The sequence below is a fragment of the Sander lucioperca genome, chromosome 9 (assembly GCF_008315115.2).
Source record: "Sander lucioperca isolate FBNREF2018 chromosome 9, SLUC_FBN_1.2, whole genome shotgun sequence".
Lineage (NCBI taxonomy): Eukaryota > Metazoa > Chordata > Actinopteri > Perciformes > Percidae > Sander > Sander lucioperca.
Genome location: NC_050181.1, coordinates 14481259 through 14499543, shown reverse-complemented (window position 1 = coordinate 14499543; position 18285 = coordinate 14481259). Strand labels below are relative to the sequence as shown.

The 18285-nt window shown below is 38.0% G+C and overlaps 1 protein-coding gene across 1 annotated transcript in view; it reads right to left on the bottom strand.

Annotated features, from left to right (window-relative positions):
• Positions 1-18285, bottom strand: part of LOC116049941 (uncharacterized threonine-rich GPI-anchored glycoprotein PJ4664.02-like) — a 243525-nt gene continuing 225240 nt past the window's right edge. The window contains exons 53-69 of the mRNA XM_036004815.1: positions 17353-17406; positions 17195-17263; positions 15937-16008; positions 15810-15833; positions 6641-6747; positions 6484-6542; positions 6255-6394; positions 5964-6173; positions 5350-5559; positions 5092-5244; positions 4812-4987; positions 3068-3235; positions 1555-2949; positions 1396-1437; positions 1114-1173; positions 846-912; positions 1-767 (exon numbers count right to left, since the gene is read on the bottom strand). Of these exons, the coding sequence (XP_035860708.1) occupies positions 697-767; positions 846-912; positions 1114-1173; positions 1396-1437; positions 1555-2949; positions 3068-3235; positions 4812-4987; positions 5092-5244; positions 5350-5559; positions 5964-6173; positions 6255-6394; positions 6484-6542; positions 6641-6747; positions 15810-15833; positions 15937-16008; positions 17195-17263; positions 17353-17406 (3077 nt within the window). The 3' untranslated portion in view covers positions 1-696. The remainder of the gene's footprint in view (positions 768-845; positions 913-1113; positions 1174-1395; positions 1438-1554; positions 2950-3067; positions 3236-4811; positions 4988-5091; positions 5245-5349; positions 5560-5963; positions 6174-6254; positions 6395-6483; positions 6543-6640; positions 6748-15809; positions 15834-15936; positions 16009-17194; positions 17264-17352; positions 17407-18285) is intronic.

The following is an 18285-nucleotide window of genomic DNA, read 5'->3' as shown; positions in this document are numbered from 1 at the left end:
ATACTACTCGCTACGGTTGTCGCTCTTCATACTACGACATCCCACAGCGCCGTGGTCAAGCTGCTGCTATGTCCATCGCCCCCCATACAGATGGTAAAGGATGCCTTTTGCATCAGTATCTGACGCTGAGAGCCACCAACCAAATGTCCGTATTAGACGAGTTGGGAGTGAGAATGGCTTAAATAACTTCGGTACTTGAGTGTACTGTGTAGTTACATACACACTGATTCATGAGTCATTGATCCAGAGTTATTCAGGATCTACTTCTACGACATTCGTTAATTATAAGTTGCTTAAGTTGTCGGCTAACAAAGCAGCAATGGACTTCACATTTAAAAATCAGAAATAGTTGCTTCATGCTGCATGAAGCAACGTTTAAAAAAATACCATTTCAGTCACATTCACAATATAGTATATCTGAACTTTTTCAGATATGCCACACTTGCTTTCCTAGGGCTTCTCATTACACAAATGGGAACAGTAACATTACCATGCAATCATTTTGTAATGCTGTTTGTTTTGAACCACACCATTTTCTTCTGATTTAAATGAATTAAAAGCTTTTACAATATCATCCCAGTAAGCTTTTTAATTTTACTTACTTTCTGATTTTTTACAGAAAAATCTTACAATCACTGCCACATCTTTTGAATCAGTAATTAAATAAATTTAATGTGAACAGTTTGATTCGTGAATTCAGATATTGACAAATGACTCCGATGCACCAGTGCTGCTTGAGTTTGCAGCTTCTGACACACGATAGATATCTGAAAGACAAATAAATTGTTAATAAGACAGCTTATTCAAGTAAATGGCAAAAAAGCCATATTTAAATCGCAACTTACATCTTCTTCCACGCAGTCGATTTATCCAGTTTAGGCCACTGGGAGAGGAAATGCCTCCACTTGTACTCTATAGTAGAAAAAATAAATATGTGTAAAATAAAGTTATTACAGGACATTTTAATAATGTCTGTATAATTTCTATTCTCACAGTATATTCATTTCAGGTCTGTAGATTCAACCAAAGGTAGGATACTTTACAAACAAGGAAAACCGCACAAGCTCAAAATGTTTATGCAATGGTTTTGGGATATTAATAAAATGCACTTACTCTTGTTGTATTTGAGCCTGTGCTTGGTGTAGGTACTTTTCTTGAGAGGATAGAACGGATCTACAGGCACAATAAAATGGATGTCAATGTCAAAATCATTTTGAATCCAGGAAAGTTGTGATTGATTTTTTTTACATTGTGGTTCTGCTGCCATTAGTTATTAAAGGATTTAAATCATTTCTCCATTACTGTCAGAGTGATATCTATCTTCTCATCTACGGCAGCACTCTGAAAAGCAAATAAGTATATTTCGCAAAATGTCTTTCGTTGAAGTCAACATACCTTTGAATCGAATAGTGTCCCAAACACTAAAATGAAGAAACCCTAAGGAAAAACAGATGACATGCACATTTGTTATCATTGGAAGAACACAAAATGTTTTATTACACAAAATACTGCCACAAGTATTAAATAACTTTGTATTTCAATGAATGCAAATACCTGTAGTGAATTGAAGAATGCAAAAGCAATGTGGATTCCCTTATTTGTTGATGATATCATGGTTCCCACTCCCAAAGCCCAGGTCAGTCCAAATAAAGGAGTCAAAATGGCTAAACACCTGACAATGACCACCAGCGTTTGCTTTTCATCTCTTTGGGTGGCGTCTCCTACACCTCTTCTCAGCATTTTGAATAATACCACGATCACGATTATAATGTTGATGAAAACTATAGTCAAGGCAGGTATCACTAAGGCCAGCAGGGCATGTGTCTGAATCCAGTTGAGCCAGCAAGCATTGTCTGCCCTGATGTATTCATTCCCTGGTGCTGTGACAGCAACAGTAATAACAGCTATAATCAGAGGGCACACGTAGCCTAATAAGAAGCCAATGGCCAACATGATTGACTTGGACATGTGGGAGAAGACCATGACCGTGCGGTAAAAGAGCAGAAGGCCTGACACAAGCATCCAAAAAAACAGAGCAAGGTAGAAAAAGTGCATAAAAAATGTTGCTGTGCTGCATGGTCCTACTGGAACGTTATAGTCCCCCCCTGGGTTTTCAAGGGGGTTCTTGGCAATAGAAGCCCCGATGATGAAACAGATGTCAGCAATCAACAGAGACAGGGCAGTGTTAATGATGGAAACATGGCGCATGAAGGAAGTGCTATTTCTAGTAACGTCTTTCCACACGTATCCTTCAATAATGAGACACATAACTAAGCTTGCCATAGATATCCCAACTCCAAAATAAGTGATTATATCCAAGGCTTCTCTCAGTTCTGGAGGGATGTCTGTTGCCATCAGAATTGAGAATGAGGTGAGATGGTTGCAGCTGCAGGTTACAATGTTGTCTGTATCGGAAACAAACGTACAACCCTCATCATCCCAAGCTCCCAAATTATTCAAGAGTGTGAAGTTCCAGAAGACACACTGTGGGTTTAGTAACAGGGAACTGTTAAGCTTGTTGAAGCTCAGAGTAACATTCTGAACTGTTACATTTGTTTTGACTAGCACCACAGCAGCGTTTATTGCATTATCTGTGACAGTGTAATTGCTGGTGGTGTTGAAGCGGATGGCATCAAAGCTGGAGTTCCGTGCTGGCATAACATTATCAAGGGTGGAGAAGGTGATGGTGGTGAAAAAGACATTACTGTTGATGTTTGGAACTTTTATGAAAATGTTCAGATTGGCCGTAAAGGAGTTGTTAAACGTAGTGGTTCTGTTGAGCAAGATCCGTGGAGTCTCGAAGGCAATCTCCCCTACCAACCTATCAGACAGGGACTCCATTGAACTCAGTAGTGCTGAGCTGGCATTGCTGGTTCTATTTGCATTCAGAAATGTCCAGGACTGTCTTGATTCACTACCAATGATGACATCAACTGTTTCAAGTATATTCTGCAAATGAAGAGACATTTCATTGTGAGGGTACAACATCATCAAAAAGTCAAAAAGTTTTTAATGACAAAACACATAACCTTTACTAAAAGGCTACAGAGTGGAAGGTTTAGCCTACCTCCATGACAGGTGCAGTGACATCACCAGTGGAAACATCTGCAATGTTGTTTAGGATGTCAACGATAGCTGATATGGTTGCAGATGATGTTGCTATTTTGTCTTTTTCTTTTTGGACTGTGCTATTTAGATTCCCCACAAAGTCTGGTATTCCCTCGTTATTCAAATTCTAAAAGATAAAATACACAGAAAAGTATGACACCACATGTTAGCATAGGATTACAAACTATTCATGATAAATACAAAGATGTTTTTTCTGGCCACTAGAAACTGGCAGGGAAGGCAAAGAGAATGTGTTTTAAAGCGAAAGTGTGGAACTTTTACATATAATTGAATGTCCATTACATTCAAGCCCTTGTCAAATGAGTTCACACAACGCTGCTGTCTGTGTTAACATTCCTGCGCTGGCGCACCGGAAGGAGAAAGGTAATATGTGGAGAGAGAGAGAGAGAGAGAGAGAGAGGCAGTGGTGCACAACAAAGGTCTATGGCACCAGAGACGCTGCGATCACAGCATGAGGTTCTTGAGCAGAATGTGACCAAGCAGCCTGCAAAATTGCTTTCTGAAGTTCAGCTGGAGCTTGCTATCTGAGTTTGCCATGTCGAAGGGGAATTAAAGTTAGTATTTTTGTTCATCCAGACTGTTTTCTTGCTGAGCTTCAACAGGGGGATATGATCTAGTAGTTCCCAGGATAAAACGTCATATATAGATCTACATGTGATTGCCAGCAGAGCCAGTTTTGGACATAGCGGGGTTGGGCAGTAGGTTAGGACGCCACTAGCTGGAGGGGTGCTAAGGAAGAGGAAGAAATAATTTTATTAATTTACGATGCCAATTGCCTAATCAAACCAAGTCGGTCACACTGCTGTTCAAAGTGTCCAGCTTACTGCATGTTGCTGCTTTTTTATGAAACTGTTGTGTGTGAATCATGTTCCATACAAACATAATAGGCTTCGGGACAAGACCCCATAACAAGGAAAGTATGTCCCACTTTGTGCACAGGGGCATTTTCAACTCTCACAGGTCCGGTAACAAAAGATACAACGATAAACAAGGATCTACATCCTGAAATTAAAAATAAAGTAATACTAAGGTATTGGCTATACATGTAACTGTGTTTTTGGTTTGCTCAAACATGTGACCCGCTCAGCCAAACAATATATGAAAACAGCGGTCAGTTTAAATGAATTATATGACCGATATAAGCATGAACAATGTGAGCAATGTGGTAATTGTAAATCTTTTTTAGTGATGTGGAGTGCTGCTTTGTGTTCAGAACGTCCGTATTTTGTTAACGCTGAGGTTAACAAGTGTTGAAATCCTGTCCAGGTCTTCCTGCAACAGATCCACACCAACATCCACTCTTAATAGATATTATAGAAAATACAATGGGCAATACAATTTTCTTGATGCAGAACTATTCAAATTCGATTTACGACAGTAGTACAGAACAAATGTAGTGCAGTACCTGTCGTGTGCTGGCTAAACAAAGTTCATTCTTTTGTAATCGTGACTAAACATCTAAAATTAGAAGCCATTAAGGACGACGACCATGTTGTTGTCATCAACAAATTTGGCTGTTGAAAAGCCTGTGTGGCTGGGGGCCAAAAAAGTTAACTGCAGGCCCTGGTGACATGGCATTACATTTTTGTCATTAACTAATATTTGACCGTATTGTATATTACATCTTCTGGGGAGTTCTAATGATTGATGATTGGATGATTTGTTTGCAAAAGATCACCTACCGTTGAAGCAATTAACAAATTGTTGATTGCTATTACGATGCAGGTGTCCTGCAAAAGCGTCCACCCTGTTTGCTGACAGACCGCAGTCCTGCTCCCGTCCTGACCTACACCACATCCTATGCTTGATTCGTCGCCTACTCGTCCAGTCCCATACTGAGAATTATCACATTTTGGAACTAAAGAATTACAAAAATCAATTAGTTTTACACAGAAAAAAAGGTAAAACAGCTAACAGCTATTAGCTAAGCCAATATAATCACATTTCAAAGGTTGCTCTTACCTTCTGTGAAAATGTTCATTTCTGTTGTTTTATTATAATCCTTCAGATCATCTACCTTACAAACAAAACGTATTAGCTGTCCTTCGCTGCATTTCCCAAGCACGTAATTATACGTGATGCAGGTTTCTTCACCCTTGGTCATGCTTTTGGAATCTGTAAACATTTAACAGTGTTGTTAATAATATAAACTGTTAATAGCTGTGTCCAGCTTTTCAGTATGGTCAGATTGAACTGTTTTCAATGTCACTTCATACTTACCTAAGAGTATATTAGATGAGCTAAACCACTTGACTGTAAACTGGGACTGCACGCAACACTTAAGTGGTTGTTTCTGTCCTTCTGTCCCCTTACAATGAACGTTAACAATACTCTGTAGTTGTACAATGGGAGCTTGTTGGATTTTATTCGTTATATCTCCTTTTTGGTTGAAATTAATGACTTTGCCTATTAGAATACATTCGTAAAGTCCTGTGATGAAGAGAAGTAAATATTAATGATTGCATTAGTATACTGTAAAATAAAAAGACATTTATAATTTGCCACATGCCAGTATTTCACTTTAGCTGACGAAATATTTTGATGATACATTGGCAAAATTTGTGTAGGAATAGGACTGTTGGTGCTTTCAGTCCAACATTTGTTGTGAGATGCAATAACAATAAGCGATAATGTCTCTGCTTTTTTCACAATATTCTGTTGAAATACAAGATTAATAAAATCCCAAACTGCACTATATCTGATATCACTTCACATAATCATGAAATGTAAGACCCAGCTTTAGAAGTGTGTATATGACTGCATTGGTAACATTTTATAGTAGTTTCATGTTTACTGATGTCTTAGTAGTTCAAATCCAGCTATCTTTGACTTACCAATATCAGCAAGAATGACGTTGTCAACTGTAAGTATAGACACATTGCCAGAAGTATTTACTTTAATTCTTGCACTTTCTGTAATTTTCTTTCCATTGAATTTCCACTCAGAACCATTAATTTGTCCCACATTAATGTCAGGAGGCCCACATGTCAGCGTCATGCTTGTACCAGTATACGTAAGCACTGGTATGGTGATTGGAGTTTGACCTTTAAAAAAAAAGTTAAAAAGAGATCAGTTGGGAATTCGGTCAAGCAAAAAATAATTAGGTACTATTTTTTTAAACTTACTGTTGTAATCTGCAGTAACTGAACCAATGACTGTAGCAATAGACTTCATTGCATCAGGGATATTTTTATTTGCTTCAGCCACTTCAGTCGGCTTAACTTGTGTTGTCTGAACAACAAAGTCTGTGATTATACTTCCTTTTCTGTAAGAACAAACAAAAGACAAAGTTGTGGTGTAAAATATGTACGGAGTCCTGCCGGAAAAATGTTTTTAAAGCCAGAAATTTCATACCTGAATCCGTTAACAGAAACACCGATAAACCCTGTGATTCCTTTATACTGCTCCTTTAACTGTGAGAGAGATATGTATATGATATCAACATTGTAACATGGAGAACAGGAAATACAAGTTACTTACTAATTGGATATGGAGTAATCAATGCACTTACCACTGACTCAATCCTTGATTTAAGATCTTTGTATTCAGAACTTGTTGAATCATTTAATGTGGCTGTGAATTGCTTGTCTAGTTCCATTGACATCTCCACTTTGAAGACTGTTCATTTAAAAGAGATGAAAAATATGAGCAAAGCTATGGATAAATATTTTTCTGTTTTTTTTCGTGATGTAAAGAAAAGGATAAACACCAGAAAAAGGTCAGGTAGACAGGACACAAAAATAAAAGAAGGGACAGTTGTAAATGATGGCTTGTTTTTGTATTTGCATTACCAGTGCAGATCAAAGGTATATAAAACTATTTCTCTCAACAGTGTTCATATCCCTTTAAACTATATTTATGTCATGTGGCTGGTAGAACTAAGCAGACCAATATTCAAGCAGTGTTTAGGCAGTCTATTAAACATAGATATATGTATATTTTGTCTCCATTAAATGAGTTCACATCAAACTTCATATTTACAAAAACTGTCTGCAAGTTAAAAAGTCCAGCAAGCTTACATGACCAAAGTGATTTCTGAGAGGCCATGTTGCACATCAAGCTATTTAAATGAAGTTAGTATAATCAAAAAATCTATATAACAAAAAGAAAAGGTAAAAATGGGGGCAGTAAGTAGAAAAACTGTTGGGTTTCATCAGCAGTAATTTAACTCCTACGCGAACATAAAACGTAAAATAAATCAGATGTATAGAAATGGCAGCTCTGCTCTGTTCAGTTATATTTTCCTCATTGATTATGCTTGATTTCACCCACAACCCATCCACTATTACAGTTGTTAACAATCACTAACATCCTTTTGTCCAATCTGTAGTCACATTTTCAAAACTCTAAACACAATTAGCCCAACATTGGTCTGTTCAGGCCATACAATTAACACGATTCATGTTGTTACCACGAAATATGCAGTCAGTTAACCCATTTCTAAAATGTTAATTTCTTCTTTACATACAAACTTGCCCAATACTAAAATTATGGAACTTTCTTGTCTTATTTACAAATGCTTGCACACAACACGTCTGAATTGAAGACATAATGTTCAAAACCTTAAATATTTTACAAAGCCTCTACTTCCACAACAACTGCAGCCTGAAATTCTACTTTAAATCCTCTTCTGTGCTTTTACTGTAGAGACACCGAGATGTAATTGCCATGTCATTGTAATTGTTAGCAATCCTAACATGTTTTAATTAGAAAGTTTGACCCTCAGTTCTGATGGCTACCAAACATTACAACTGGAAAAGTGGTGTTTAAAACATCTGATTTAAGGTAATCAATAATATAAGATATCATTTGTCATAAAGCGAGCCATAGTGCCTTTTTACCCCCTTTTTGTCAATAAAACAATACCTGTTGAAGGAGGCACTGCTGTAACTGTTGGTGTAGTAGGAGCTGTCGAGATTGTTGAAGGGGTACTGAAGGTTGTGCTGGAAGTGTTGGTGGGGATAGTGGTAGAAGCTGTTGTAGCCTTGGTACTAGTAGCTGTTGTGCCGGCTGTGGTTGGAACAGGGGTAGAATTAACCGCTGGTATAGAGATAACTGTGTTATTTTGGCTGGTCACAGTAGTAGCTGACAATGTAACAGTTTAAACAAAACACATCATTTTTAATTAGGGCCCGAGCGCCGACAGCGGCGAAGGCCCTATTGAAACTGAAGGAATTATTATTCTTTTTCCCGGCAAATGAATTGGCTTTTTGAGGGGCTTAACATATTCAAAAACTCACCAAATTTGGCGGTCGCATCAAGTCTGGTGAAAATTTACGTATTTTATTGAGATAAAATTGAGCCCCTGCAGTGCGTTTAACGTAGACTCACGAAATTTGGTACACATGTGTATCAAGTCAGGACGCACACAAAACGTCATTGGAGCCATATCCTAAACCCAACAGGAAGTCCGCCATTTCGAATTGAAAGTTCGAAATTAGTGCGATTTTGGCCATTTCCACATGTTGTACTTTAACGAACTCCTCCTAGAGATTTCATCTGATCAAATTCAAATTCGGTCTGTGCCATCTTAAGACATTAAAGATGAAAAGTTGTTAAAAGAAAAACTTTTCGTCATAGGTCGTGGCTGTGGCGGGGCGGCCATTTTGTGTGTTTCGCCGCCGAAACAGGAAGTGGGTGTAACTCAAGTGTACATTGTCCGATTGGCTCGAAACTTTTCAGGATTCATAAGAGTCCAACCCTAAGGACAAATAAAGGCCGATATTTACTTAAAGTCATAGCGCCCCCTAGTGGCAACAGGAAGTAGGCGTAAAAGTCAAGGTGCTATACTTTAACGAACTCCTCCTAGAGATTTCATCCGATGGACTTCAAACTTGGTCTGTATCATCCCAACACCTTAAAGATGAAAAGTTATTAAAAGAAAAACTTTTCGTCAGACGGTGTGGGCGTGGCGTGGCGGCCATTTTGAGTGTTGAGCGATGAACAAAGAAGTTGTTGTAACTTGAGTGTACGTTGTCGTATCTGCCCGAAAATTGTCACGATTGACAAGGGTCCAGCCCTGAGGACACCTACAGGCCATATTTGACTTTTGGTCATAGCGCCCCCCGCTGGCAACAGGAAATGCGCCTTATATGACAAACTTCATCCGATTTACGTGAAACTAAGAATGTGTGGTCTACATGTGATAATGAGCCGGCCCCTATAATATAACCACGCCCACTTACTCAGGCCACGCCCCCTTTCATAACATTTGAACCGTTTAAGGTAGAGTCTTGTGTGAGGTGTCATTGAACTCAGCAGAGAGTTGCTTCTTCATTGGTGATGGTTTGGCCCGCCGCCTATGCGTAAGCCACGCCCCCTTTCACAGCTAATGAACTGTATGGCGTAGAGTCTTGTGTGAGGTGTCATTGAACTAAGCAGAGAGTTGCTTCTTCATTGGTGATGTTTGGCCCACCCCCTATGCTTAAGCCACGCCCCCTTTCATAACATTTGAACCGTTTAAGGTAGACCCTTGTGTGAGGTATCATTGAACTCAGCAGAGACTTCATTATTAATTGGGAATGGTTTGGCCCGCCCCCTATGTTTAAGCCACGCCCCCTTTCATAAATGCTGACCCATCTAAGTTAGAGTCTTGTGTGAGGTATCATTGAACTCAGCAGGGAGTTCCCTTTTCATTGGTGACGATTTGCGGTGTCTGAGTGCCGCGCAAATGAGGACAATCTGACAACATTATGGAAAGGATCCCTTCAGAGATAGAGCTTTTTGTGAAAGAGTTAGATCATTTTTGTTTAACCAGAAACAAAAACAACTCTAAAATCGTTATCACCAAACTCACCAGACTTCATTTAAACAAACAATACTTTTAGCATGTATAGATCCAGCATATTTCCAAATGTAATTGGGCAAATTAAGGATTTATTCCAACCGAACCAGAGTTGTAATTGTTTGACATCTTTTTTTAGTTTTAGTTTATTTCTGTCAGTTGTTCAGTTGGCCGCTCAACTTTGAATGAAGTGTATGTTAAAGGTCACATATTATGATTTTCCTTGTTTTCTGTCATATCTACAATGTTATAATGTTGGATTTTCATGTTAAGCGTGGCCGTTCAAATAATTAGGTAAACGTATTTTAGACAAATCCCTGTGAGCTAAAACATTCAGATTTCCTACTATTCTTAACGCTCCAGTTTCAACACTTTTTTCTACTCTGGCTAAGTCTTACACAACTCTAAGCAGGCCTTCTATAATTGGTCATCTGCTCCAAGTAGGCAGGACTTGAGTGTGTGTTTTTTTTAAGCCACTGCGGTGTTAAAATTGTCCCATGTAACTACATGCTAATGGCGGTAAACAATGTCACCTTGGCTGCTAGTGTCGTTAAATTCTCCCCAATTCCGGGTCACATTACCCCTGAAATATTTTCTGTTAGTAGGCTAGTATTTGGTTTAAAAGCCTTTATTTGTGATTTCTGACTGTAGAAATTGCTGCTATATTCTAAAAGTGTCAACTGCTAACTAAAGTAGCTACATGGCAAACGGCAATAAACAATGTCATCTTGGCTGACAATGTTGTTAAATTCTCCCCAATTCCAGGTTGCATTACTGCTGAAACATGTCCGATTGGGTAGTGTTTGGTTCAGAAGCCTTTATCTGGGATTTTTGAAGGTAGAAAGTGCTGCTTCGTTCCACTACAATCTAACGTTAGCATACTGCTAACTATTAAGTAGCTACATGGAAATGCGGCATAGCTGTAATCTTGGCCAATGCTTGTAATTTCTCTCCAAATTCCGGTCACTTTACTGCTGGGACATGTCCGGTTGTGTAATATTTGGTTTAGAAGCCTTTATTTTGATTTCTCACAGTACAAAGTCTAGGGGCCCGTTTCAGGAAGGAGATTTAACAAACTCTGAGTCTAACCCTGATCTCAGAGTTGATTTACCCTGAGATGGGAAACTCTGAGTTTTCGGTTTCAGAACAGCTGATTTGAGTTGGTTCAATCAACTCAGAGTAGGTTCATGCGCGTGCACCACTACAATAAAGCGGCAGCATGAATGGAGCCATGATACTACGATTCACCATGGTAACAACCACAAACAAACCGGTTGGCGGAAATACTCATGCGCACGCGAGTTTGAACATGTATTTTGTTAAAAAAGCAACACAGCGGCTGCTGCAAAAGAGAGAGAATTAGCGTGGGAGAAAATTGCTGCTAGAGTAAATGTGTATATTCCAATATAGTGTTTATCATATTTAATCATAAGTATAGCCTAATAACACTGGTGAAACATTGAACCTATGTATTTCATCTGCAATACTGCGGGTGAATAATTAATGGCTAATTTAATGGCTCTGTCCAGGGAACACTACAAAAACGTTTAAAAAACATTTCAGAGCGAGGCACACTCTTCTGACGGTGCTTTGCTATACAGTGGCTTTACTAATATGCTCTGCATCACCAATGTTGTAAAGAAGACTGCCATTTCCAAAAAAATTTAATGTGACACAAATAATCTGCTGGGATGTACAGCATGTCCACGATGGGTGACGTTAGTGATATGAGGACGGATAAGGTTATGTAGGCTACATTCCTGATAGACTGGGAAGAAAAATGATACCGCTCAAATAGGAAGTTATCTGGAAATTAAAATGCAATGAGGAAATGAGAGAGCGCTGGTTCAGAGGGAGGAGACCAAGAGAAACTCAAGGTTTCTTGAAGAAAACCTGCTCCCGACCAGGTCGGTAACTGACTCTGAGGTTAAGATACCTCTCTTTCTGAAACAGAAAACCCAGAGTTTCCCTCATCTCAGGGTTAACAAACCCAGAGTTTTCACTAAACCTGCTTTCTGAAACGGGGCCCTGCTATATACTCTGTTGCAGTAGCTCCAAGTTCAACTAGTGAAACCATAGACTGTATAATATGAATATACAGTCTATGAGTGAAACATAGAGCGGAGGTTCCGGACATTCCAGAGAGTGCACTGGCCAATCAGAGCAGACTGGGCTTTTTCAGGAGGAGGGATTAAAGAGACAGGCACTCCAACCAGCGTCTCATACAGAGGGGTGAATACAGGTGCAGCAGCCATGGGCAGTATGAGAAATTTCTTTTTTTTTACATTAAAGCATGTAAACACGTTCTAGTACAAACACAAAATGCAAGTATAATCCAGAAATTATGTTTATTTAAATGGAGTCTGGTGAGTTGGCGATAGCGACAAAAAGGCAAACCTCTGTAGGTATCCTTTCCATGAAGTTGTCAGATGCTTTATTAATAATCTGAGCAGTGGCACTTTTTAAGTGTTGTGGTGTGCAGATGTGTCGTAATATTTATCAGCATACATTATTGCTAAAAAATATATAATCAAGCCCACATCAAAATAGCATACTGTAACAATTTGTACTTAGGTTAGTACTTACTTGTTACATTTGTTGGTGGTGTTGATATATTCAAAAATTCAAAATATTTTGAAGTGCTTACATGTAATAAGTGTTATTAGTGTATCAGCTGTTGTAGTGTTCATAACTGTTGTAGCAACAGGTGTTGAAGATGAAAAAACAAATATACATAAAGGAAAAATCCTGAAAAGTGTTGTTAAATTACTGAAACATTTACCCAACCACTTGCTTACATAAACCTACTGCTATCTACAGTTGTTGGTGTAGTTGTGGGTGTTGTGGTGCTTGGGTATGTTGTATTCAACTGTATTCTCATTGAATCTGGTTTTGCTGGCAATGGAAACAAAAAATACTCAAGCCAAGTTTAAAATAAATATACTTTAAGTGGCTATATGTAACTTTCGGTTTGTGTTGATTCTAGCGTCCGCTTTGGACAAAAGGTGGTAGTGTTTTTTTTTTTTTTTACGGTGCTGTATTGCCCACTGTATATTACTTAGTTAGCGTTACCAGAAGGTCATATAGTTGCGATGAATGTTTTGCTCAAACCGGAAAATCATTCATTTACAATAAGAGAATAAGTTACAGATGCATCTTTGCATTTCAGTGTTGCATACGGTAACTTAGTCTACTTTGGATGTCTCGTGAGCTAAACCGGGTATCACTGTCAATGTGCCACAAGCCAAAGCATTAAGAGTTTGTTAAAGCAACCAACGTAATAATAACTTAGATTAATATAGCGCATTTCATGAAACCCATGGACGCTTTACACAATTAATGTTACAAGGGGACAAGGGAAAAGAAAATAGTAAGCCAACAAAAACACGGACTGAAAGGAATAAAAAGACAGCGCTAAATGGAAGGGGGACGTCATTTAATGTTTGCTATTGACGTACAATTACATTGCGTAAGTTATTTTATGAATTAAATATACATATTACATACCTGAGGGCCAATTCGGGGTCGGTTTTGAATCATTTACAATCCCGTAATTGCCTTCATCTGTTAAAGCCCGACCGAGTGTGACTCACGTTATCGCCCGTTGTCTTTCACTTTCCCTTTTAGCTTTGTTTAATTCCCTTCTTTCCTGTGATGGCCCTGCCCCAGTATCAGCCATAACTACAAGAGATAACTTCTAAAAGCCTATATAAAGAAATCTCCTGCTTTCTTTCACCTGGCTCTGCTGGCATATGCTAACACATGCTAACACTGACTTTTCTGGTGTTACAAAGAAATCTTTTTTAAGATTATTTTTGGGGCATTTAGGCCTTTAATTTGACAGGACAGTATAGACATGAAAGGGGAGCGAGAGGGGGAACGACATGCAGCAAAGGGCCGCAGGTCGGAGTCGAACCCGCGGCCGCTGCGTCGAGGAGTAATCACGAGGTCAAGGAACACTGCATCAGAGACTGCACAAGTTACTGCTAAATTACCAAAAAAGTCCACATGCAACAAAAAAGTCTTCTCCTGCAAGCCTGATGTTAAAAAGATATGTGCGCACCACTTTCAGTCTCTTGAAACCATCAGCAGTGAAGGACACTGTTCAGCAAGCAGCAAGAGAAGCAGATTATGCGAAAGGAACATTAGGCCAAGGAGAGAGTTTTCATTTCTGGAGAATCTGTGTTGGCAAGGAACTACAAACGCGGACCTAAGGGACTGTTCGTTATTTATTTCAGGAGCCACCAGAGGAGTTTGGGGATCTTTAGTCAAAATAGACCTGACCCTCCCTTCACAAGCAATACATTTTGGATGACCCTCCAAAATTATATGGAAAAAAGGGATGACCCTCCCCGGCAATTTACTGATGCCTTCTGTACTGGTTTACACTTAGCACAGACTTACAGATAGACATCACTTTTTTTACTGCCATGACATACGTGCCTAAACCTCTGCATTCTGATCTTACGCATCACACTCCTCTGTTATCGTGTGGTGGCCATTTCAGTAGATTTACTCACTAACATTGTTGGAGAAACACAATAAGCATGGAAACTAAATGCACACTTCCTGCATTACTGCATTACTTCAAATACTAACTTACTCATCTAGTAAACTAGTAGTGACATGAAATAAAACAATAAAACATTGAGACCATTCAGCAAAGGACGCTGGGTAATAACAAATTCAACACTGGTTGCTATGGACTCGTCACTAGGCTTCCTCAGTCATTGTATATTTTAGCATATAGGTAAAGCTGCCAAAGCTGAACATTATCCAAAACTCCATTTCTCAGACGAGCGTCAATTTGGGAGCTTGCATGCTACCTCTCCTTCCTTCTCAAATGCCTGTCGTTTATATATATATATATATATATATATATATCACCGGGACGGAAAGGATATTTGAGTCAGGTATGGCTGCAGCCTGGAGACTTCCCGTCTCATGCCCTGCTGGCTTGGTGGAGTCCGCAAGCTTTGACTTTTCAAAATAAAAGCTTGCGTCTGGTCTGTTATGTTTTCGTACGGTGTTTTGGATGTTTTCAATCATGCTAATGAATAAAATTATCTTTTCATCAGATGTCTTAGTTACAACACAATGGAGCTAGCACAGCAGTTTGGTGTTTATATGTGCGTGAGGGATTTATTCAGTTTGGGAAATCCCACGGTCTCTAAAGCTACAGTTCAAATTGTCTGGCTGACAAAATAGGGAGGGACCCATCTGTTAGCGATAAGGGCCGAGACTGAGAGAGCTACATGGAGCTACATGGATAAATATGCACCAAACAAGCCACTTTGAAATGTTGCTGTTCTCATGAATACAAAAGTTGGGTGACCCTCCCTCCTAGACTAAAAAAAATTTAATGACCCTCCCCTCTACAAAGAATAAAAAAACATGACCCTCCCCTATTTTCATCCGGTGGTCCATTCCATAAATACCGAATGGTCCCTAAGTGGGTTCCTGCAACTGTTCTTGCACAAACTGGACTAGTATCCTATACAGTCCAAACCACTGGACACTGGAGTAATGTCCTCATAAATCCACCGGAGTTTAAAATTCCAACACAAAGAAAGCGGAAGGTAACAGACATCCGGTCAAAATGTATGATCATCTGTTATGCTGATAATAAAAACCCAAATATATTACGTACTGTAAACCTTTACATTTTTCAGGTAAAACTATTTGACATGTCAATAATGTCAAATTTGGACTTTATAAAGATGTCGTGAAGTGATTTCACTAATAAATGCTTTTATAACTGTGCCATGAATAATTCCCTTGACCTCAAGTAAAGTGGAGCTCAGATCAAGTACTGTACTTTATAATATAACAGTTATTTCTAAGCACTTACTTGTTACAGTTGTTGGTGTTGTAGTAACTGTTGTTGTGTTCACACCTGTTGTAGCAACTGTTGTTGAGTCTGAAACAAAAAATAATAATTATGTATGTTAAACAGAGAGGTAAAATTTGATAAACAACAACAACTAGTTATGGAATGCTACGCCATCTTTTGAAAAACGTACTGGTAACTGCAGATGTTGGTGATGATGTGGGTGTTGTGGTGTTTGGATGTGTTGTAGCAATAGGTGTTGAATCTGAAAAGAACGTTTTGAACAAAACGGTCATCAAGTATGACAATATGAAAGGCATGGTCACATCTGTCATAAGACCATTTCAATTGTCATGAATATTTTCCTTAACCTAAAGTCAAGTGAAACAATTTGGACTTGTCATAAAGATGTCATAAAGTTTGATTTCACTAGTAAATGCTTTTATAACTGTGTCATGAATAATTCCCTTGACCTCAGTGGAGCTCAGATCAAGTACTGCACTTTATACTATAACAATTATTTCTAAGCACTTAGAAAGAGGTAAAATTTGATAAACAACAACAACTAGTTATGGAATGCTACGCCATCTTTCGAAAAACTTACTGGTAACTGCAGTTGTTGGTGACATTGTGGGTGTTGTGGTGTTTGGATGTGTTGTAGCAACAGGTGTTGAATCTGCAACGGTCATTTTGTTACTATATGTTATTGCTTGCAATACAAACCAAATCTATTCTAGCCCAAATAACTTACTATAAAGTTTTACTACATATTTTCTGGACAAGTATTTCATGAAATTATTTTTAAGCACTTACTTGTTACAGTTGTTGGTGTTGTTATTTTTCCTAGATTTTTATATTGTGACAATTATTTTTTTAGGCATTCATGTGTAACAATTGTTACACTTGCTTACAACAAATCTGTACACCCACAATTCAAAATCAACTTTTGGCGTTTTGGCATAAAGGGTTAAAGAATCAAGATTTACCTATATCACACAATAACACAAACTAAATAACAGAGACAGCAGGAGACCATCAACTCCTGTGTTCTGCACAGGATAATTAGTGTTTTTGTAGTACTTGTTATTGGTGTTGCAGCTGTTGTAGTTTTTCCATCTGTTACAACAGGTGTAAAATATGAAGAGAAATGGTTGCAATTTAGTTAGTTAGTTAAATTAGAAAATGTCCTCATGACAAAAGTTGATTTAGAAATTGTGGGTGTTGTAGTGTTCAGATTTGTTGTAAGCAAATGGTGTTGAGACTGCTAAGTCTCAATTTTATCATTATTTTACAGCATATGATCATCTGTTATTGCTGACAATAAAAAGCCATATATATTACGTACTGTAAATCTTTACATTTTTCAGATAAAACTCTTTGACATTTCAATAAAGTCCAACCACTGACCTAATTTAAAATTGACAAAAATAAAGTTGTTTTTTAGTACTTACTTGTTACAAATGTTGTTGGTGTTTCAACTGTGGTAGTGTTCAAATCTGTTGTACCAGTTTGTGTTGAATCTGAAAAAAAAAAAGTATTTATTATTTAAAAACGTATAACTTTTTTGTTTTTAAATGTGTTACCCATGCCTAATTTCTAAATCACTTACTGGTAACTGCAGTTGTTGGTATATCTGTGGGTGTAGTAGTGTCAAGTGTTGAATCTAGAACAATAAAAACATTTACTTCATTTGTTTTGTGGTACAGCTTCTAGAAATTCTGTATTGAACCGACTATAAGACGTTTTATTCCCCCTATAAATAGGTTGTCCTATATTTTTTTGGTCTTGACTTTTAACCCTTGTGTGGTGTTCGGGTCTATGGGACCCATTTTCAATGTTTGCTAAAAGAAAAATTATGCTATTTATTATTTCTTCAAATTCAAACTCATTGGCCTTGGCTCATTTTCTGTGAAGAACATAAAAAATAACATTTTTCAATGACTGCACATGGTACACACACCGCCCTCCTACACATAACTATTACATATGAGGTGTTCGGGTCTCCTGGACCTGAGTATATTTAAATGTAGGTGCCATGAAACTATGTTGTCTTTCTGCACCTGCTATTCCCACACAAAGTTACAAAATTGTTACATTTCAAGCACTTTCACCTGTTCTGATTAAGTTCTAAGAAATAAGCACCAATAATGATCAAAAATCTTGTTTCTATTTTGTTTTACCTTTTTTATAATTGAATTTCCTTATTTTCTCACAAAAAACGAAAATGATCATAAATGTGATCCCACAGGGGTAAATGGCAAAAATATGAAGCATACATGATGTATATATTTATTTATTTATTTATTTATTTATTCGGGACAGTGCACATTAATGAACAATCTAACATTTCTGTAAAGACTGTAAATGAGCCAGGTTATAGCATAAATGCTAATTTTCACCTGTAGTCCCGAGGCAGGAAGACAACAACATACAAGATAATACAACACAAAAGAATATGACAATAAACAATATCAAGCAAGAAACAAGAAACACATTAGCTCACATTCAGGCAGATTACATTACATCAATAAAATTAGTCAAA